This window comes from Hirundo rustica, chromosome 10, assembly GCF_015227805.2.
Source record: "Hirundo rustica isolate bHirRus1 chromosome 10, bHirRus1.pri.v3, whole genome shotgun sequence".
NCBI lineage: Eukaryota > Metazoa > Chordata > Aves > Passeriformes > Hirundinidae > Hirundo > Hirundo rustica.
Window position 1 is genome coordinate 14,040,961 of NC_053459.1, and position 22,298 is coordinate 14,063,258.

General features: G+C 39.7%; 2 protein-coding genes across 5 annotated transcripts in view; one reads left to right on the forward strand and one right to left on the reverse strand.

The window, feature by feature from the left end:
• OPA1 (OPA1 mitochondrial dynamin like GTPase) overlaps positions 1-10,296 on the reverse strand; it is a 48,524-nt gene extending 38,228 nt beyond the window's left edge. Inside the window, exons 1-7 of one of the 4 annotated variants that reach the window (XM_040073735.2) lie at positions 10,167-10,296; positions 6,829-7,147; positions 6,427-6,523; positions 5,114-5,221; positions 3,844-3,897; positions 2,945-3,012; positions 59-157 (exon numbers count right to left, since the gene is read on the reverse strand). In XM_040073735.2, coding sequence (XP_039929669.1) covers positions 59-157; positions 2,945-3,012; positions 3,844-3,897; positions 5,114-5,221; positions 6,427-6,523; positions 6,829-7,147; positions 10,167-10,195 — 774 coding nt within the window. In that variant the 5' untranslated portion in view covers positions 10,196-10,296. The remainder of the gene's footprint in view (positions 1-58; positions 158-2,944; positions 3,013-3,843; positions 3,898-5,113; positions 5,222-6,426; positions 6,524-6,828; positions 7,148-10,166) is intronic. The other 3 variants (XM_040073737.2, XM_040073738.2, XM_040073739.2) reach the window with 3 other exon arrangements.
• A 3,830-nt stretch (positions 10,297-14,126) lies between these two features.
• The window catches only part of LOC120757086 (probable cation-transporting ATPase 13A4), a 36,111-nt gene continuing 27,939 nt past the window's right edge, over positions 14,127-22,298 (forward strand). Inside the window, exons 1-2 of the mRNA XM_040074184.1 lie at positions 14,127-14,189; positions 21,223-21,396. Coding sequence (XP_039930118.1) covers positions 14,127-14,189; positions 21,223-21,396 — 237 coding nt within the window. The remainder of the gene's footprint in view (positions 14,190-21,222; positions 21,397-22,298) is intronic.

Here is a 22,298-nt window from a genome sequence, read left to right on the forward strand (position 1 = left end):
GGGAGCTGAAGTATTTGATTAGAGTGAATGCAGAACATATCGTCCCTTAAGCCATCACCTTTCGCTTCTGCTGGGAAGAGAAGCCAGAGGCTCGGCGTGCTTCCTCTTCATGCTGCTGGATTTGCTGTTGTAACAGAATGAGCTCCCCAAGCAGGCCCTGCCGTGAGTTTATAATAAAAAGGAGAGGAAAAATTTGGGGTGTAAGGAAAACAAAGTTAAACCAAAAGGCATGACAAAGACAGATGAAAATCAGGTATGAACAGGTCAGTTCAAACAAAAGTGAAATTTCATTAGCAAGATCTCTTGCTAGCTGGAGTGGATAGAGCCAGCAAAACCATGCATTTTGCAAATCCATGTAGAATAAAGCAACCAACATTTAGCAACATTTTACAATCATATTCAACTTTAACTAAGCATCTAAATATTTAAAAAATTCTATTATAACTACCCTAAATATTATCAAACTGTTCAGTTCAGCTTTTTCAGTAAAAGTTCTTTAGGGTTTTTTTGCTTAGTTTTTATTCCTAGCAAAATACAGATAGTTTATAAAAAGGTGATTTTGCCCGCTACTTAACTTTCTCAAACTAGCAGAAGACAAATAGTTTCTTGAACGTAAAAAAAAAATCTCCCTCTCCACTTCTGTAACACACTGCAGTTTAAATTCATGATGTCATAACCCTTTCTGATCATTCCAAAACGCCCTAAAACTTGATGCTTATTCTTCTACTCATTCAGCATTTCCACAAAGCTCAGTTTTCCACTCTTCTCCCTCCACAACAAACAATCCTATAATGGTGAGCTGTCTTTCAAAATGGGTTGAGAAAGCATCTACCAGAAATTTATGAACTGTTTATCTCATAGAATGCAGAGAAGAATATTAATTAGCTACTTAAATAAAGCTCTTCAAAAACATATTCTAAGAAAACATTCAGTGAAATTAAATGTTTCAAAAATACACTTTAGGAATCAAAACAAGCTCTGAAACAGAACTTTGGTGTAAGAATTCAAGACATCCATCATCAAGGTATACATTTGTTGCATGAAATACACACACAGGCATGTACACATAAGGATAAACAACACAAGAGAATGGATAAAACGAGGGACACAATCAAATGACCAAATATAAACATTTGTTAAACAGTAATTTATATAATTTGAAGCATAGAAAAATCTTCTCATTTGCATTTTACTGAGCCACTTTCAGATTTAATAAATGCCTCTAATGCCAGACCAGCAAATGCACTAGAACTGTGCCAGGAACTCAGGCAAAATATTTCATTACTACACAGCAGCAAGCAGAGGAAGCCTCATGGCTACATTTAGTATTAGAAGAACAATATTAATATTTTGCCATTTTTCAGACAAGGAAACTCTTGGTATGATCCAACACATTCCCTTTAAAGATTATGCTATGGGTCAAAAAATACAAGAAAAAGCTATGAACAAAATCTGCCACGAAGGCCTTTCAGCATTTAAGCAGGAAATGTAACAGAAGTCTACAGTCATCAAATCTAATTATTTAATGAACAATTACTTTCAAAGACAACTGGTACATGTCACTCTTATTCCACAATAAAGTATGAAAAGAATCCTTTCCAACTACAGTCACACAGTTTAATAAAATATTCAAATAAAAAACCTGATCACACTAATTAGCAAATTAACAGTTAAATTATCTCTTATCAGATATAATTATTAGACCAGACAACATTTTCTTAATCATATTTATTTAATCTGGTGATATTTTCCATACCACAGTCAAAGTTAAAATGCAGATGTCACTGCCTCCAAAACAAGCACAGGATTGTAACAAGTTTTAATGATATTAGTGATATTCAGAAAAGGTGTCAGTTATTTCAATTAACAGAGACAATAAACTAAGATGGCCACTTCCCCACAAATCAACAGCAAGGTGTTCTTTACATTTTACACAGTGAAACCTGTGCTAAGCAATCACTCTGGAGAAAAACACAGTTTACAGACAAAGGGGAAATAAAAAGCTAGGTTAATTCTCATGTAAAAATTCATCACTGTTCTACAGGGGGGAAAATTGTTGTCAGATCTGAATTTTGTACATGTTTCACTATGTATTACCATGCAGAATTAATATGGATAAATGTATACATGCCTGCATATACAGAAAAGTTGTTTATGGAAAAGCCTCAGTTACAGTCCAGAAAGTTTCAGTTCAAAAATAAGTATATGATAATTTACAAATTCCCTGATATATATTGTTCTCCTTACACTTTTGTAAAACAATTTTTAAACATAAATACAGGAAAAGTAAGCCTTTAAAGAATGAGCAACATGACAACTTAGGAATTTAACAGAAATGTTCATGAAAACAAAAAAAATAAAATTCACCTTCTTGACTTCAAGAAAAAAAGTGCTAAAAACCTTTACGTTTTCAAAATATAGTAACATTATTTTCCAGAGAATAGTAACAAAAATATGCTGTATGCTTTATTTAGATAAAAAACATAAAAAACAGACTACTTTAAGTAATGGATATTCTTTAAGTCAGAAATTCTTAAGTAACAATTACAACTGTGAAAATGAGACTGCAAGCAGAAATGCTTAAAAACAAATGCCTAAACCAACTTCAGTAATAAGTTATAAACTCAAGTGCCATGGAGACCATGCCTTGAAAAACTGCAAATTCACATAACAATATTTAAAATCACATTCTTATTACAGACCAATTTTCTTAATAATGCATTTACTAAACACTTTCACATCTGTCTTGTATTTCCTTATGCCAAAATGTTATCACTGCACTACTTTTATATAAAAAAAGCAGTAATGTATACTGAACTAATTTTCAACAAAAAATTATTTTCAAGCTGCTTCGAATGAACTTCTGCAATGGGCTACTGCTGCACTTTCAAACTAAAAATACCTGTTTATAAAGACATTTTCAGGTTTGCAAGTGAGTAATTACCTTCTTGAACTGTTTGTCACTGTCGTATCCCTGGTCAGTAGCCCGGAATGCTGTTTCTCCTGGAGAACCTAGGACACAATTACAGAAACTAACAATAAGATGCAAAAGGCACTTAAAGATTCTCTAACTATACCTAACAGAAAATTAAAGCTTCAACCCCTATGAAGTTCCTATAAAAAAAAATCATCTTATGAAACTGAAGAAGAAAATCAGTTTAAAACCCATCTGAAAATTCTATATCTAGTTATGACTTAGATTAGTGATATCACAAGGGAGGAGGCAGCTTCAATAAGACTATTAAAAGTTCTCAAAATACTGTAGAATTCATTTTTGAGAAGGACAGAAGGATAATACAAGATCCATTGATGTTACCATACTGAGAAAAAAAAAATAAAATCTTTCCTATTGTAAATACAGGCTTTCAAAAGAAGCCTCTGGAACAAGCCTGAAATAAAAAGCATCTGCTAAGGACTGTGACAGATGTATTAACTGCTCATCTATTCATTCTTACAGGGGAGGAACGTAGGTCAAGAAAAGGTTCTTCACCCAGAGGGTGGCTGGGCACCAGAACAGGCTCCCCAGGGAAGTGGTCACAGCACCAAGCCTGCCAGAGCTCAAAAAGCTTTTAGACATTTCTCAGGCACATGGTGGGATTTTTAACATATCCCTGAAAAAGGCCAGGAGTTGGACTTGATCCTGATGGGTCCCTTCCAACTCCGCTTATTCTGAGATGCTGTGATTCTATGAAGTATTTTAAAAATAGTTGGAAAGTACTTGTAAATCCATATTAAGTTGCTGTAAATAGTTGTATTCATATTGATATTCACTCAATATAGTAGTGCTTTAACAGTTTGCTGTAAAAAGGCAGATTAAGGGCAGGAAAAAGGGCTTTTACACACCTAACAACAGAAGTAGATCAGAAGCTCCTATGACTTCACTAACCAAATTGTAACCTGTGAAAAATCAGCAGAAGAGGGGAAATAAAAATTATAAACACAAAACAAAATGCAGAATAAAGATGAGGGATCTTTGTTTCATTTGGAGAACCACACAATCATAAATGGCCACTAAGCCAGTGTGAGTGTAATAACAAGTAATTGGCGACATCTCACTATCAGTCAATAACACAATTTTAAACTGTTAAAATTTTAAACAGCTAAAATACATAGGAGATTGTAATCTACTTGTCACTCTGCTGAAATTGGCCCCTACTTAGATTCTCGCTGCATTTGTAAGATCAATAAATTAATTCTGCCATTGACAGTATTTTAAAGAAACAAAAAAACCCCACCCACTTCTTATGCACATTGATATGAAAATATTTTTAAACATACTTAGAAAAATGATATAACCCCACACTGATAGAAGGTTTCATGAATACAAATTTATGTGGTTTCATAATTACTAAAGTATATAATACAAATAATCTCGCTGTTCATTATAAGAATGAATGAAGTTTTCAGCTGTGTTCATCAACAAGTCAGATATGATGACCAAATCTAATTGTTCTCACTTTTAAAAAGCCTAGTGATAGAAATGTCTCATTTAAGTCTGCCAAAACCTGAAAACTGTTAAGCCTGCTACTGCCTGGATACACTGAACAGACAAACCATCCCTGTGCCTTTTCTGAAGGATTTAAAACTCTTGCCTGTTCCTTGGAAACACTGCCCCACCAAACCTAAATCTCCAAGCAAATTTTCCTGGGTCCACGACCAGAGGGAAAACACCATTCAACCCAGAAGAATACCTTTGCCTATTTTGTAAAATCCCCTATTTTACAGGCTTGCAACATTAAGAACCTTCGCTCTTAACAATCCAACTCTCTTCTCCTGTAACAGCTGTGATATTGCTATTGTCCAGTGACATTCTCACCAAGTTCTAGCTGGACACATCCAGCTTCTCTGACTCACTGAAGAATTGAGCTTTCAAGCTGGAAGTTTAGAGCTGTTTAAGAATTCTGGTTTTATATTCAATTTCACATTTTACTTCTCTGCACTTGCTACTAGAATTCTCTCTTTTAAAAATAAATTACACTTACTTGTGTCCACAACACTTTCAGAAGAGATATTCAATGCAAACACAATTTAGCATCTAAGGACATACTTATACCCTCATCTTGAAATAGGTTCAGCTTTTGAAATTAAAACTTAGCTTAAAATTTGTTCTCACCAGGAGAAAGAAATCCTTTCAGTGAAGCAAGGCTCTCTCCAATCTTGTCAAAGTCAGGCAGAAGTTTGGCAAGGTCATCTGCATCAGGGAGGGCTTTGACAAGTTTTTCTAGGAAAACAGTACAAGAGTTAGTGAGTCAGGCCTTTTTCTATTATTTTTGTAAACAAAAATAGCTTAGGCTATAAAACTTAGCAACTGTTTCAGGATACGGCTTTTAAAAATTTATTTTAAAAATAATAAAGACGTTTCTTTCCACATGCACCTCCCCCCACTACTGTTGGGAAAGACTTGTCACATCTGAAAAACCACTCGCTTTTTTAGACTTTGAACCTCCTGATAAGTTGGCTGCCACAGGTACTTTACAATTGCTGAAAACTTATTGCTGCATTTTACCACATTTCATACATTATTCTTTCACATACTTCGTAGAGGATGTTTTAAAATTATGTGAAACCGCAACTGTGCTCATGTCTTGAATCATTTTAAGAAAAGCTTAGTTTTCAATTTCATAAACAAGCCAATTTTGTGATCCTTAAAAAGTAAAAATGATTAGCTTCAAAGTACTATAAAAATGTAGTGTCCACGTGCAGCAAGAACAAGAAGAACTTGAATCCGTTCTCAATCTCTGCAATTATCACATGGCATGGAGGTTGCAACTAAGTAAATTCCCTCCCAATCCAAGCCATTCTACTATTTCATGCAGTAAAATCTTCATAGAGATGATTTTTTAAAAAAAGACCAGATTTCTACCCTGCATATAAAATATAAGTCAGTGCTTGATTTGCAGATCTGTCTTTCATCTAAAAATACACAAAAGCCTCTACTGCAACCAGAAGGCTCACGAAAGCAAGTCTCTATTTTTCATTTTCTTCAGTATCTTCAAGATAATTGTGTAGATAGGCATGTTCACTATTCTGCATTTTCAACTGGTCTTTTACTCACATATTTTTTACTGATCTATTTATATCTTCACTTGTAAGTCATTCATATAGAAATAAAGACTTTTCTGCGTAATACTACCAAAACCTGTGTGAGTGTCCTTGATCATGCTGCAACTCCCCTTTCACTAATGGCATTATAAGGCTTTAGGAAATGACCAAGAACATTATCAAATGAAACGACGCATTAGGGAATATCCACACTAAACAGAGCTTAATTTCTTCTTACAAATACACATCAAACTCCAAAAATAAAAGTCCACTTAAATTACATCTGAAAAGTTACTGGAATGAGGCCCTGAGGACCTACACTCCTATGTTTAAAGCTTTACATATGACAGTCTTTAGACAGAGTAACATCATAGTTTGTGATACCGAAGTCAACAAGTTCATCAAGCTCCCAAATGAAGTCAGGAACAATCCACTTATAGTCCTCGAGATCTGGCATCATGTCCTTCCACTGCTCATATGTCTAACAGAGAAGGGAAAAAAATCATGGTAGAAATAGAAAAAGAAATGTACAGAGAGGAGTGTATGAGCAACTACTACCTACACATAAAACATAATAACCCACCATCCTTAGATATGAGTAGTACTTGGATCTCTTAAGATATATAGTAGTTTTCTAAACAATGTCTTCCATATTCACTTATCTTTGTTATCATCAGTTAACCAGGCAATGGCATCTTGTATTTTTGTGGCTATAATAAGAACTTGTGTTTTGAAGTATATAATAACAAAGACAAAATGGATAAAGTAGATTCCAGAGACAAATACCTTCTTAGCTGTGTAGCCACCTCCTACTGCAGATCCTAAGATGAGATAGCGAACTTTGAGAAGCCTGGAGGCTAATCTGGCCAGCCAAAAGTTCCTGTGGGACTGGTATCCATGTTTTACATTTAAAAGTTTTGTTTTGTGAAGGGGAAGACGATTCAGAGAAGAGAACTGCTGAACGGATATCCTTAATGGAGGTCTCTGGAACTTTGAACTTGGATAGCAGGGATGATGTATACTTCGGGAAACAAGATGCAGGTTTTGAAGCGGTGATTTTCTCTTTATTCCATAGCTGCTATGTGCTAGACTCCGGCAGATGACACTAAAAGAAAGAAATAAAAACTTTAACTGATTTCTTCAACATACCATTAATTCAAACACCTCTTTAGAAGTAATCCACATTATATTTTAGCTGGTTACAGATAATCTTATTACATCACTCCGAATGCACAATTTCCAGCTACTAGTGCTATGCTTATGAGGAAAATAAAAAGCTGCAAAACCATGGTTAATGGGTATAGTATTTGCAGTGATTACAGACACAAAACCTTAACTACAAATTCTGAAGTGTGTTATGAATTACATTTAACTTTCACACTGCAATAACGCACGTAAATGTGTGGTAAAGCATCATTTGGGATAAGAGTCCATAGAAGACTTGCAACACACAAGAAAACTTAATGGTTTGGCCTGTCTTATTCTCTAAATGAACTTTTAGAGAGCACTAAGTTAGTACAGGATCTTCAAACTTTAAAAACCCCCAATATATAAAAGACAACTCTTTGTAGAATACGTTTGTCCTTTTTTGGCCGAGCAGAGTCTCCTTTGAAGTATGTGCTAAATGACATCTTTCAGTTCCTTTCACTTGCTGTGGCTCTAGGATTACAAGACTATGGTTTTGTCTTGGGTCATGCATAGACAACATTAGATCTGGAGATGACTGCACCTTGTGCATTGATGCCTTCAAGAAGGAATTCTGACTTAAGAGAGAAAAGTCTGGAAGCCTTTACACTGAAAGCAGAGCTCAGCCATGAAAAGCACATGTTAAAATACAGGAGCCTTATCAATCCTGCCTATGTTAGGCAAACACATAGCCTGGAATAAAACTTGTGTACTTTTGATTACACTATCTGCACACTGCAATGTGTTTGAAGTAATTTTGTTAGTTTAGGGAAAAGACAACTAGTCTGAAAAAAGTAATTTCTTCAGAAATCTTTTGGATGTACCATCACATCAGAATGGTTAATATTAAATAATTTAGTGAATGCAAAATAGATGTGAAGTTACAGTCTTGAAATTTTAAAAGTTGAAATGAAAGCTTGTCTCTTGATGCTTTTTTCAGGGTTTTCAATATTATCAGGTGCATTTATTTCCAACTGGGAGAAATAAAAAAATAAAAAAGAAAGTGTTCCATATCATTGAAATGGCAAATTATTAATTCCATAGTCCTAAAACATTTAAAATGAACAGATTTTAACAAGAACAAGTTAATCATACTTAGTAGAAAATACTACTACTTTCTATACTTTCTAATACTTTCTAATAACATGCTCTATGACAGTTCTTTGCCTCAAGATTTTCAATGTACTAGAGATAAGAGGCAGGTTCTTCATGTCCAAAGAAGTGAAAGACTTTGTCATAAAAAGGAGTTTTAATCCAGAAACTGAGCTTTTGGAAGTTAACAATCAGAATTCAGACATTCTTCTGTCTTAAAGACCAATTTTGCTGACGATCTAAGTTTAAAAATTTCGTTTAGTGCAATGGAAAGCTCAGTAAAGGAACCCCAGAGACTGCTCTGCAAGTCCTCATTCCTAAATCCCTACGGCAATGAAGGACAACCTTTGTGCTATACTGAACTATCTCTGCAAGGCTGGGCTTTGGCAGTAAGAAACTTAAAACCTGGAAAGAGATTAATAAGCAGGAACAGAACAATCCCTAAACCAGTAAAGCATTTCTCCTCTTGGACATGGAATTACAAGAGGCTCAGAAATTAATTACAAATAGAACCAATACAAAAGTAATTTTCTCCACACTTGAAATGTTTTATTTCCCATTTTTGAAGCCAGGTTTTTAAATCACTGTGTGATAAGCCTGTACGAAGCATGCCAGTGACAGGGTTGTTCATTATTTTGTTTTGCAGTCATTACCATTTCACAGATATTTATTATTTTTAGCAGAGACCATGTGGTAGCACATGGCAGTCACTCCTCATTAGCTGTCTTCACCTAAGCTAGAAGCATTTTGTGTAATATTATGTAACTTTCTTCTCGTGATTTTTCTTTTAGACCACACTGTGTTTTACAGCATTCAGCCTGTGTGTTTAAACTGAAGGAAAAATTGAATTCCATTACAGTCTTCTGGCAAAACCTCAATCCACAACTTCCTTTTGAATATTTGCATATTTCAAACTCAACTTACTCAACTGCTTTACTTGCACATCTGAAATCTTATAATTCATTAAACCCCCCATTATTCCTCCATTACAACAAAACTTCCATTTTCTATTTCCTCTCTCCTCCTGCTGCTAAGCCTCCTGATAAATACTGATCAAAAAAATCACCTTGAGATCTTCAATGAGAAGTACAATGAAAAAGCTTGAAAAGGATGGCAAAATAATGCTATTAAATGAAGTCCTTAATGAGTTCCGAATTTCAAGCCTCTGCAAAGTTGGTTTTAACAGTAACAAAAACTATCCTTCCAGACACGAGTAGCTCTGCCTGATTACAGGCCTGCAACACTGCACTGAAATTACAAATGTCTTGTAAAACACAAAAAAGTGGCCTGCTATGCCTGTGACTACAAACCAAACGTAACCCAACAAAAAGCACGGCAGCATTTTCTTTCTCATTCAGCACTAGACACCGCTTATTTTCCTACTGCTGCTCCCACCTAGGAGTTGGAACTCGATGATCTTCACGTTCCCCTTCCAACCCAAACCATGCCATGACTCTATGAAATTTGCCAAGGAACATCGTGCTATTATCCACCACTCACTGTCATTGCTCCAACCTGAAACGGTGAAGCAGAACGCTGGAAAACAAGCGGGACCCGAGGCAGCTACTGGAAGGAACAACGCCTGGACACGAAAGCGGCCCGAGGTCCCCAGGGCGAGAATGCGGGAGAAGAAGCTCCTTCTACGTTAACCGCCTCCCCCCCGTCCCAGGGGAGCTGCAGGATGGGAAACTGCCCAGCGCAGGGGTACCAGGCTACCGCCAGCAGCAGCCTCCGGCCCAGCCCTGCGCCACTCACACCCGCACCTCGCTCCCCAACCCGCTGTGCTGCTCCGCCTCCCCCGCGAGCGCCAGGCCCGCCTGCAGCCCGCCGGTACCCGTCCCGCTTACCAAGCCGCTGCCGCCCGTGTCCGCCACATCGTAAGGGCCGGGAGGAAACGGGAGCGGCCCGGGAGCCGCAGGAACGCGGCCGGGCCGAGGGCAAGGGCAGCGGCAGCCGCTTCCGGGCACCGCGGTCCGCGCGGCCCGGCCCGCCGGAAACCGCACCTCCCCGCGCGAAGGTTCCGGGGTCGGCAGCGGCGGAGAAGGGAGGATTTAGTGGGAGCACCGGAGGGGGCTGGTCGGCCAGGGGCGGAGAATCGGAGAGTGCGGGATTCCTCTGAGCTGGAGCACGGACCTCCGCACCGGGATCAGGGATCCCTCACACTTGGATCAGGGATCCCCGCACGGGGATCATGGATCCCTCACACTTGGATCAGGGATCCCCGCTCTGGGATCATTGATCCCTCACACTTGGATCAGGGATCCCCGCTCTGGGATCATGGTTCCCTCACACTTGGATCATTGATCCCTCACACTTGGATCAGGGATCCCCGCTCTGGGATCATGGTTCCCTCACACTTGGATCATTGATCCCTCACACTTGGATCAGGGATCCCCGCACGGGGATCATGGTTCCCTCACACTTGGATCATGGATCCCTCACACCGGGGTCCTGGATCCCCACACCGGGCTCTGTGCCCCTCTCACACCCCGTGATCTCCTCGGGGCCTCGCCCCTGTGCCCCTGGCTCCTCTCGGGCACCCCAGCGCGGCCCGGCAGGGCAGGGCTGGAGAGGGCCGTGAGGTGAAGCCCAGCCCGGATGGTGGTACCGGGGTCTTCCACGCAGTTACAGATAAGAGTCTGATAACAGCTGTTGTTGTGCCTGGGGAGTGCATGACATGGGTGGCAGCATTGCCTTGAAAGCTGGAAAACACAAGGTGTTTTCTTAGTGGGCTTCTGTTGAGTTATTGGGGTTTCTTTCTGGCCACGTTGAAGCAGGAGGCAATGGAGGCACCACAACAGCTCATCAGCTCCATCCATCTGCCCTCACACAGGATCACCTGGTTAGGTCATTTCTGAGCAGTGTATACCACACCTGTCCCTAAAGACCACAGACATTGGAATGTTCACCTGGCAATGCCAGTGCTTGCTTACTTTAATAGAAAGTATTCCCTTGTGCCTGATCTGAATCTTTCTTGCAACATGTCCACAGTGGACATGGATAATATTACACATGGATAATATTCTCCACTTACATGTTTGAAAACTGTTGCTATGACTCTTCTCAGTCTCCTTTTCTTTAGACAGAACAACACTAAGTACCTCTTCCATATTTTATGACTCCTTTGTCATTCTCTGTGCTCTCTTGTGGACTGTCACCAGTTGATTCACAGCTTCCTTTCTGTAATGTGGCCAGAACTGGGTGTTACATGCTGAGAAACAGAAAATGAGATTTGGGGTGCTTTAGAGGTCAGGTTTCTGTTTATATTGTGAGATTTTTCAAAGCAAAATAAATTGCATAAGTATGATGTAATACATACATGTACTTTCAGGACTGAGAAAAGTTGTTGGAATGAGGTGAGGCACATATTTTTGTCTCTTACTTCCCTTAGTTTTGTGACTATTTATTTGTAAGTTTAAGGGACTATATTTAAAATCCTACTTTGCTTTTATATTTTAGCTTGACCAGTTGTTTTAGTAATTTATGTATGATTTTTTAAGGCAAGTTTCAATTTAAAAAGATGAATGATGATACTCCATAGGACATGCTAACAAATAACTTTTTGTGAATAAAGACCATGTAATTCTTACTCCAAACAGTAGAGAGCATCATATAACTAAAGGTTCCAGTTCAGGCTGCTTTTTCTTCAGGTTATGGTGAACGTGCTAAAGAAAATTAACAAATCTCACCATCTTCTTTGAGTCTAGATTAATACTGTGATGAATTATTATGACAGGTTGTCAGACTATGGAAATGATTAATGTTTTGCACCTTTAACCTTTTTTTTTTCTTTGTTTTCAGTTGTGAAGGTATAAATACTCCTACAAGGGTATTCTCTAGGAGTGCAGAACACCTTGGAGCTGGAATAAAACTACAAATAGTGAAAAGATTGTATGAGCCTTTATTCTTCCCTGGAGACCCTGCTTTGGTGGGATGTCTGCATCTCTCATCTCTGTGCCAGAGCAACCAAGGACTCCTGCTGCACCTTAGTCTGCTACAGACTTTAGAAAGAGCAAGGGTGATGTTTGGCAAAGCAGCAAAAGCTGACCAGGCAGAAAAAGCGTGTGTGACAGTCCTGTTTTTCAACCCTGGCACCTCCCAAAATAATGAGTCGTTTCCCGAAATCATCAGCCTGATGGTACCTTAGAAAAGGTACCTTTGCGGTTGTTTCCTGTCTGTTACAGCTTCTAGATAGCAATGTTCATTTCCCCCATGTAATCAGGTTTATCAGAAATGGAATTTAGTATGTTCTTTCTTTCAAAGTTTTAGTTTGTACTGTTACTCTTGTATAATAAATAGAGTTCCCTTTGCTCAGTCTCAGAAGAATAAAATGATAAGTTGAGAGGCTCAGAGAGAGTTGCAGTGGGACGAAAGAGAGGGTAACTCTGAAGTTGAGTCTGGAGAGAACCTTGATCTTGTGCGATCAATCACACTTAGACAGCTTGGTATAGATATATCCTTGTCAGTCCAGCCTCTAGTCTGGGCTCCTTTTGGAAGTGTGGTAGGTGTCAAGGCGGAACAACTTGGTTCCAGTGCTTATCACCAGCATTTTCAAACACATCTGTCCCTGTGCTGGGTGCATATCTGTTTGTATTAACTGACCTAATTCCTTCAGTTTCTCTTCTCTGTTTCCTGCATTTCTCCTTTCAGTTTCTCTGAGTCTCTCCTGCTGGAGGATATGCAGTGGTCTTTCTTGTTGCTTGTACAAGTCCATGCCTCATGGCAGCAAAATGCTGAGGAATAGGAACTGACTTGGTACCTCTTGATCTGTTTCAGTCATCCTAGAAGTAATGTTTTTGTTTCTTAACATACTTGCTGGAAGAACAGGTTTGCCTTTCCTGACCTCACTCCTAAAATATTTCTTGTGTAACTTCTTAAAAAGTAGCAAAGTACAAGGAAATAGTAGTGAAATGGGAATGAATCACAAGACTAACCAACAAATGCAGCCCAAAACAAAAAAAAAAAAAAAAAAAAAAAAAAGGGGAGGGAGAAAAAAAAAAAAAAAAGAGGTGGTAATACTCAGTGTTGTTTTCTTGCCAGCTTCCTTTTGGCCCTGATTTAAAGGTCAGAGACATCTAGCTTACTGACATCAGTGGGAAACTCCAGTTTTCCCCAGGAATGAGTAAATAACCTCAGTGATGTCTCCCAAAGTTATATGGCAAGGTCAGAAAACATTCTATGAGGAAATTCTCAATAATGAATAAAAGTCCTGATCCTGCCTGGCTGAATCCTGACACAGTCAGTACATAAATCCACCTGCATGAACTGGGCCCTTTTTTACAGTACCAGAGCTTGATTTATTTTCCATGGCATATGTGGGGATCACTGCTGGACACTTAGTTCAGACTGGTTGCTAAGAGTGTTAACAAGAGCAATGCCTATTTTGTTTCTTATTTGGACACACTCCTGGTCTCCAATGATTCCATAATCTCTTGAAGAAAAATACTCGCCTCATGCCCTCCCCTAAAAGTTTTGTGCCAGCAGCACTTGCTTGCAGCTACCAGAGTTATGCTCTGGAGTCATATTGTGGCAAACACTTGTAAGATTGAACGTTTTCTTTCTTGCTTTGTTTTTGAGTGAATTCTGCATGAACCCTCACAACTGCAAAACTCCAACAACAGAATGGAGGGAGGAGGGATAAAGTGTTACCTGCTAACCCCAGAGAGGGAGGAGCTCCCTATTTCAAACATCATCAGAATTATAAGGAAGGTGTGTACTTAGAGCACTTCCTCAATGTAGAAGTTCAAGCACACTATGCTGAAGACCTGTCCTGAGGGTGCTGTAGAAAGTCTCCAGAGGGTCATTTCATGGGGGAAAATCCTACCAAGAACCATTATGCACAGCTTAACCAGGGAGAAGAGAATGAGATGGTGAGTTGTATCTTTGTCTAGGTCTTTTTCAGCTTGAAGCAGAAAGTGGCACGTGTTCAGCAACAAAATGCTTCAGATTCTAATTGAGTTATTGCTCGTTGGGGTGTTTCCTTGGCAGAAACATACACGTAGAAAGGGATATAATTTTTTTTTTTAGCAGAAAGAAAATAAGGTTGGTTGTGTCCATTCGATTTAACTGGTTCTCCCCTCCAAAAGGGGATGATAGCTCAGCAGATTATTCATGTGGTGTTAAAATCCAGATGGAATTGGTTTAATATGAGCTTGAGGGATGGGCCAGACCAGCAGCCCCAACCATTTAACAACTGGATCTCCAGGATCAGCTCCAGTTAGAGAACTGGAAACCTTGGCTTTCTCTAAAACATAAAAACACCTGTTATGTTTGCATAAATTACTGACAAATGCAGTTTGCTGAATTGCCAACACTGTCTCAGAAGATGGGATTCCTAAATACAGAACTTCTTTTCAGAGTTTCCCAGGGAGAAATGTGTTTGCATGCATTTTGTAACATCTGGAAATAAGTCCTATGTTAACACAAAATCTCTGGTCTCCCACATGGCACTGCTCTTAACTAGTAGTATCAGTGCATGATTGAAGTGAATTCAGTGCTTCTGAACTGCTTTGACATTACTATGTGTTACGAGTCAGCTATTCACATGGATTCTGTCCCTCTATAGATTCTGCTGGAGATGCAGCTGTACAACAAGAGTTCTTAGGCGTATCTGGTAAATGCAGTGCTTCTCAAAATTCCTGTGCGGCAGAGCCACTGGGGTGCTGCTGTGAGTGCCTGCAGGATTTCAATAGCAAAGCTATTGAAACACAGTCACTTACAAGTTGACGCACTGCTCACTTTCAGAAATCCTGGAGAAATCTTCAAAATCTCCTCACTGAGATTCCTGTTCTAGTGAAAGAGACTGTGTCTTGTGCAAATATGGATACCTGTTATCTTGCAAGGAAAAATGTGGATTTTCAGACAGCCCTCTCAGCCATCCAGGGAAGGGGAGATGCCACATTTTGCGTAATGCAAACCTGGGGAATGCAGTAGAGAGTCACCCAGCAGCATCAGCTGAGCAGTGCAGGAAGCACAAGGCACTGGCTCCGAGGGTGGGGAATAATTAACTCCGTGCAATGCAGAACCCAACTGGCTCTGCCACCCAGTTACTAAACCTGCTGGCAGCACCCCACTCCTGGCTCTAGCCCTGGTGCTGATGTGCCACTGCTCCCCAGCTCCAAACAGCTGCTGGGTTTGTGCCTCTGCTCCACCCTGCCCTGTCCTTCTAGGACTATAAACGCCCTGTCGTGTTCTCACCACTATTAGTGCTGTCTCTATCAATGCCAGAATTGAGCTGGAGCTAATTGGGTTTAAGTGGATTGTCTGGTGCTGTGTACAGTCACACTATTGTACCCTGAATGTTCACTTCCAGCTGTGCACTGCTGGGACACCAAAGCTGTGCTTGTATGGAGCCAGTTATACCAAGGATGTTCTTGTTTCTCACCAGTATCATACTGAGCCCATGCATCCTGAATCTGGTGCTTAGGGGTCTGCACTGTGAATATCTGGTTTTCCATGCCCAGCACGGTTTTCCATGCCCAGTGTTGAGTCAGTCTTAACTATGAATCCAGAGTGTCTGGATGACATGGAGAGCAGTTGCCATGCTCTCCATGCTTGCAGTGAGTATGATCAGTGCTCTTTCACCTGGGGTTCCCAAATGGAAATTGAACAAAAAAGACTTGTAAAGCACTTGAGTAGAAAATGCAATTAAAACTGTAGCCAGATTATGCTAAATTAGGCAGGAATGCATGTGTGTTTGTTACATAGATGTAAGAGAGAAAAAATGTATGAGGTAGAGGAATATATTCCTGAGGATGTATGAGATACTGTAAGAGGATGAGAAAAAAACCAACTTGTGTATAGAAAAAGAGAACAGCTAATGTGTGTATTTGTGTGAAAGGAAAAAAGAAAGTAGTATAAAACTGAGAGTAGTAGTGAAGAAAATGAAGAAGGGTCCCCTTAAGTAGAGTGAAGAAGAATACATGAAGTAAAGATAATTACTTTTTTAAAAATTCAAAGCCATGGAAAATATTTTGATGTTGTTTTCAACAGTCAGTTTATTCTACCTGAACCAAATTATTAACAAGCAGTTCTTGACTTCTCAAACAAGATCAGATCTCTTGTTCTAATAACATAACAGCTGACACTGTACAAGTGCCAGTTCTTCCAGAGTGGAATAGTTCAAGTAATCTGAAAGTATGCAAGTAATTAATTTGAACTCTGGATGTGCGATTCTTCCCTGCGTTGAACCAGCTGTCCAATTTGCAGAGGAATAAAAAGAAATGCTTTGAAGTTTTCTTCTGTGTTTCCATTACTTGGTACAGTTGAGGTGCTAGGTGCTCCTGAATTTAAGAGTAATCACTCTGACTTAGAAAATCTAACCTTATAGATCTTTGTATATCCTTGTGTATATCTTTAGGATTACTTTAGAATTGTTGCAGAACATTTGCTTGAATAAAAGTTCACTCTTCTGCTATGCAGCTAAAACTTAGCAAAATATATTCAGAGCATGAGATAAACTCTCCATACCCATTTGTAGTACCAGAAGTATCTTAGTAGTGTGAGAGAACTCTGGACACAGCAGCTTGCCTCAGAGAGGGCTAATAGTATGCTTCCCTTCAGAAAAATCTGCTTGAAGATTTTGAGAAGAAGTGCATTTACTGTGGAATACGAAGAGGAAGGAAAAACACTGCTTTATGCTCTCTGCTGATTTGATGTTCTTCTCTGAGCAGCTTGGGAATAATCATTCCCCTTGCACAAAACCTAAAGTGTGAAGCTGAAGTCTTGCAGTGCAAAAGATTGTGATAGACTGACTGGATACTGCTTTGGGAAGGATTTACCAGCAGGCTGTCTTAAGCATGTGTTCCCCCATTGCTTGTGGCTGAAGGAATGGGAGAGCTGCAGTCAGTCAGCTGGTGAACCCCAGTTTGCTGCTGCATCTTGGCAGCTGTCTGCCTCCTTTGAGATGCCATAATTCTGAAGGGAATCTGATACAGGAATTTTATATACTTTGAATTTGAAAAATGTAAGTTTTAAAATTGAAATAAAATCTGAATGTTACAATCTTGTTGCTAATGGAACAATAGTGAATGTCATTACTGGTTTCAGAGAAAACGGAAACAAACCTCTGATGAAACAGGTTCTGGTTGGTAAGAATGAGATTCAGTTATTAAATTGCTTGTGAAACTTAGCCAGTCTTTCAAGTCTAATCCTATTATCTGTTGTTATAGCAACAGGTAGTTCATAATAAGGTACCTGGTGTTGGGGTTGCCAGAAATATGACCATTCACTACCACTGTTTAGGCTCCCTAACGGTAGCTACAAGCTTTGTTTTCATCGAAGAAAGAGGTGCCTGAATTTATTTGACTTTTGCATTTAAATTCTGCTGTGCAGATGACCTGGCAGTTAGAGGCAATTTTTCTTTTAAACAAAGTAACAAAGACTTGCTGGACACTAGAGTGATAAGCCCTTGAATGCTGGCTTTGTGTGATTGTAAAAGCAGCTAAGAACCTTACTTGCCAACTGAGCAGGTCTGGCAGCTTTTTCTGTCCAATAATCCTGGCCCCTTCTTAGACCCTTCACTCACAAGTCAAACCATTTTGTTACAGTCACTCTTCTAACTCTTGTAAGTCTCAAGAAAAATGAGCAAACAAAATTTTACTATACACTACAATTTATTAAAAAATATTCTATAGAGATGAGATGAACACTGTATACCAGCTTATTTTGTAGATGATGTTACTTCTTATGAGATGATGAGAAGCCCTTTGGAGTCTTACAGACAGCTTATCTTTGCTTTGTTTTCCACCATTTCCTAGTCTGGTGCACTCAAGAACCCAGATTATTTGACTGTGACCAGTTTTATATGCCAAATGCACTCACTAACTCTAAAAACTTGTTCATGCATTAGAAAATTTGTCAAGTTGAAAATCTGTATTCATCAGACCCTCTTCAAAAGAAACATGTCTGCACCAGCACAATGAAATGAAACACAGAAAAAGTTATTTCCTTAACAACATAAAACTAACCTGACAGATTTGCTCTCACTGCAGTCCTCTCAGCAGGACTTCTGCCAGCCTTGAAAATATTGTTTGCCATGGTGGACATGCATTTGCTTGGAGATCTTTGTAGCAGAGGCCGAGGGAATCCTAAATAAGCTTCAAGAATTTCCAAACCATAATTACTGTAAGTTGCTCATGTGACTAAACAAACCTGCGCCATGTGTGTACCTGTTTCTCCCTTCTTCATGCACATTGTGGATATCTGTTATGGGTCTAATATTCACCTTTTTTGTGGAAGATAATAGTTTTGGGAATTCTTCTAAAGAATTTAATTTTGACTTATCTGATGAGTGAGAAGTTTCTGCTTCAACAAGGAGTTATTCATGTATTATTTTTTTTATGAATGCAGCATTCATTGCTATAATCCTTCCAGCTGAATACATAGGCCCAGAAAAATCTCCTCAACCTAACAGAACATTCTGTACTGAAGTTAAGCTTGAAAGGTTCTGGCTCAGGGAACTTTGGCACAAGTCAGATTTGGAGCTCAGTCTATTTCCCTGCCTAGCTTTACTTCTCAGTGATGTGGGCCAGGTGACCTGCTCCAGATATTTCCAAACTGTGGGAAATGATTTGCTTTGGCAACAGATTCCTCCATGGACATCTAGATGCATCAGTTAACATCTGATGTTTATTTTTTCCCATCTTATTCCTTGTAGAACTCCTGAACAGCCATACTCAGAAATGTCAAACTCATCAAGACATGAACCAACAAACCTGAAAACCAACATCTGTATTTTTATGGCAAATCATACCCTTGAAGGATCATAACAGCTCAATGGTGTCGCTCTATCTGTCTGTCTCTCTGCCTGTCTCAGGAAAGTCCCTTGAGAGAAGCAGCAAGGTCCAGCACACAGCATAATGGATGTTTTTTTCTTCCAAGATGAGCTGGTTTTTTTTGTTTGCCTCTCTTCTGTATTTCAAGATGTGGAATACTGATGCATGCTCGGTTCTGGGGAGTGTCTTGGAATCTATGGATTCAAATCACTTTTTGAGTTAAAACTACGCTGGGAAAAAAGGCCTTAAAATGTATGCTGGCATAGAGGGACTCAGATACATATTTTCATACATTGGTGTATGGTTTGCTAGGCAAAAATACAGAGAAATACAGTTTGCTCTAGTTTTGTGGTTATGTTGTTGTGCAGGCTTGGGAAACCACTGAACATTTCAGTGAAGAACAGTGCCAACAGAAGATGATCCCAAATGATTGCCAATCACATGCAGAGCATCCACCCTCTCTCTTTTTAATTCTATTAGTACAGCCTTGCTGACATCTCAGATATGGTGTGTAAGACACAAAATCTGAAAATTAAAGGAGTGATTCATGGGCAGAAGCAAGATGCACATGACAGCAATCCTGTTCTTCCCCACCCTGATATTCATGCCCATCCCAATTCAGAAATACTATTCCAGTTATTCCAGGCCCATCCATATACTGAAGGAAGTCCGAAGGTGTGTTCTTTTAACAATTCTTCCCTTAGGCTTCTCTGTCTCCTTGGGACATCTTTTGTATTGCTGACAAACTGTGAAGTCTGGATCCAAGCATCTGGATCCTGCTACTAGGCAAATGCTGTGAAGAGTAAGTTCACATTGTCTTGTGTATTATTCTGTATGCTGGTGCTCACACTATTTAACCTTTTTGTTAAGGTTACAGCTAGAGAGAGTTGAATGGAGACCCTTTACCTGTTTGTAGGAACATGTGAATACTAGTTGCACATGACTGCCGCACCAACTACCTCCTTGCAAACCTCCCTGTCTGCTGTCCTCCACAGGCTTCCTTCTGTCTGCTGCAGTCTTGCCTTATTCTCTGGATCTGCTCAGAGATTATAGAAGCCTTTGAAAATGCTGTGTGTGCATCTCACAGGTGGTATAACCAGGTCCTGTGCGGTGCAGGCCGCTTTCCTGTGTTGTTTACCATACTTTTTCCTCACAGTTGCCAACTTCTTCCCCTTAGAAACCTCTTGGAGATTGCTTAGGATGACAGGGTCTGTCTTTTGGAGAATGCCACAGAGCAGGTGTGCCGAGGCAGCGTGTGGAACCACTGGGCAGGGCCTGCATTTCACGTAACAAGCAGAGACACCAGTACAGAACCAGGAATTATGCGTTAGTCATCCTTACAATTACATGGCCTTTTCTTCTCACCTTATAAATGGATCTTGCAATATCTGTGGCTGCAGATATCTGATCCTCAGAAGCAGATTGCACAGTTGCTGCAGATATACTCAGAAGAAGGGAATTGAGGAACCTTAACCCTTATGTTAGCAAATTCTCCTGGTCACTGAATGTAATTGAAGCCGTGGAATCTCCCATCTTAGCTTAGGCTGCATCTCCTCGATAAATTCACTGTATACATTTCACTTCATGTTTACTAAGTCCCTGCTAGCAGTACTGAGAGGAAATTTGGCCATGGTACCAAGACTTGCAGCTCTTGAAATGTAATGCTGACAGACAACTCTTTGATGTTTTGGGCAAGTCACCTTGCCTCACTGTAACAATTTCCCCAGCTTTAAAAATGGAATAATAATACCTACTCATACAACTGAAATGAGTAGCTTCCTTTGGCCCTCTGAACATGTAAAGCATTCTCCAAGTGTTCATTAGTTGTTCTTACTAACAGTTATTATTATTATTATTATTAATAATAATAATAATAACAACATCAACAATAATATTATGTTAGGCCAATGGCACATTGGCAACCTCCAAAATCCCCGTACTGGAGCTGTGATGGAAGAGGGTAACAGCTACAAAAGCTGTGTCTGTGCCAAGTTGTGCACAGCAGTTCCAGCTGGTGCAGGCACCTAACGCTACATATGGGAGAGCAGTGGATGATAGGAAGGTATAGTATTCCAGGCATTTCTTTAGGAGAAATAGTAATGATTTTCCTCTTCTCTTTGCTGTACAGGACATATTTGGCTACAAAACTCAAAGCTGCCGAAAGGCCTTGTGCATTGCTGGATACATCTTGTCCTGTGGGGCTCTGAGGCTGCTGTTTTACTGGAAGCCAGAGTGGGATGTGTGGGTAAACTGCATCCGATGCAGCTTGGAAGAAGCGGATATTATTCTGCTTAGAACAACAGTAGGTGCCTATTTTAATCTTTTAATTAGTCTCTAAGTAGGTAGCTATTTGGAAGGTGGGTAACTGTAAGGTATCCAGTTAGCTGAAATCTCTTACATTACTGGTTTCCTGCAATCATATCTTATGTGTACCACTGTTGATCTAAAGAATTTCAAAGTACTCCACAAATTATGTATATGATGGTGATGGGAATGGAGGGTAACAGCTGATCGGACAAGGTGAGAGACATTGGGTTGATAAAACCTGTAATATCTGTTGTTTCAAGGCTGTCGTTTGTTCTCAGTCCTACCATCCCTGTGCTTTCTACATTGTAGCCTTGTGCTCCAGGTTCTAAAGCATCTGTTTGTTTGGAGGTATCCAGCAGATCCTGTTTCCCTCACTTGGCTGTTCTGGTGAAGATGTCCCTCTCTGCCGAAATTTATCTACTGGGCCAAATTAAAGATTTGTCTAGCACTGTCCCCAGCAGTGTCCAAGTGTGGCATGAGGGATCAGTATACAGAAGAGGCCAAGCCTGTTCTGCTTGTTTTCTTGGCTCTATGTTTCCATTTTCCACCAGCCCTTCCCCATGTCCAAGGAGCTTGCAGTCCTGCAGTTAATGCTTTCAGAGGTGGTACATTTTGCTAGTAGTTTCCTGATACAGGTCTCTATCTGTTGAGGACTGTGCTGTAGCACTCCAACATATGCAAATCCTGGTTTTATTTCATGGAAGTTACCGCAACACGAAAAAAGCAAACTGAGACTTAGGTCTGAATCCCAGCTGAGCCTGAATACTCCAGGAGCTGGCAGGGTTGGTTTACTTCCAGAAATTTGATTTGTTCTGCTTCAAAGATTTCTGAACAATGACACTTTCAATGTTTGCAATTACAAAATGGATCACTCACTGCCTCTGTGTATGAGCTGCC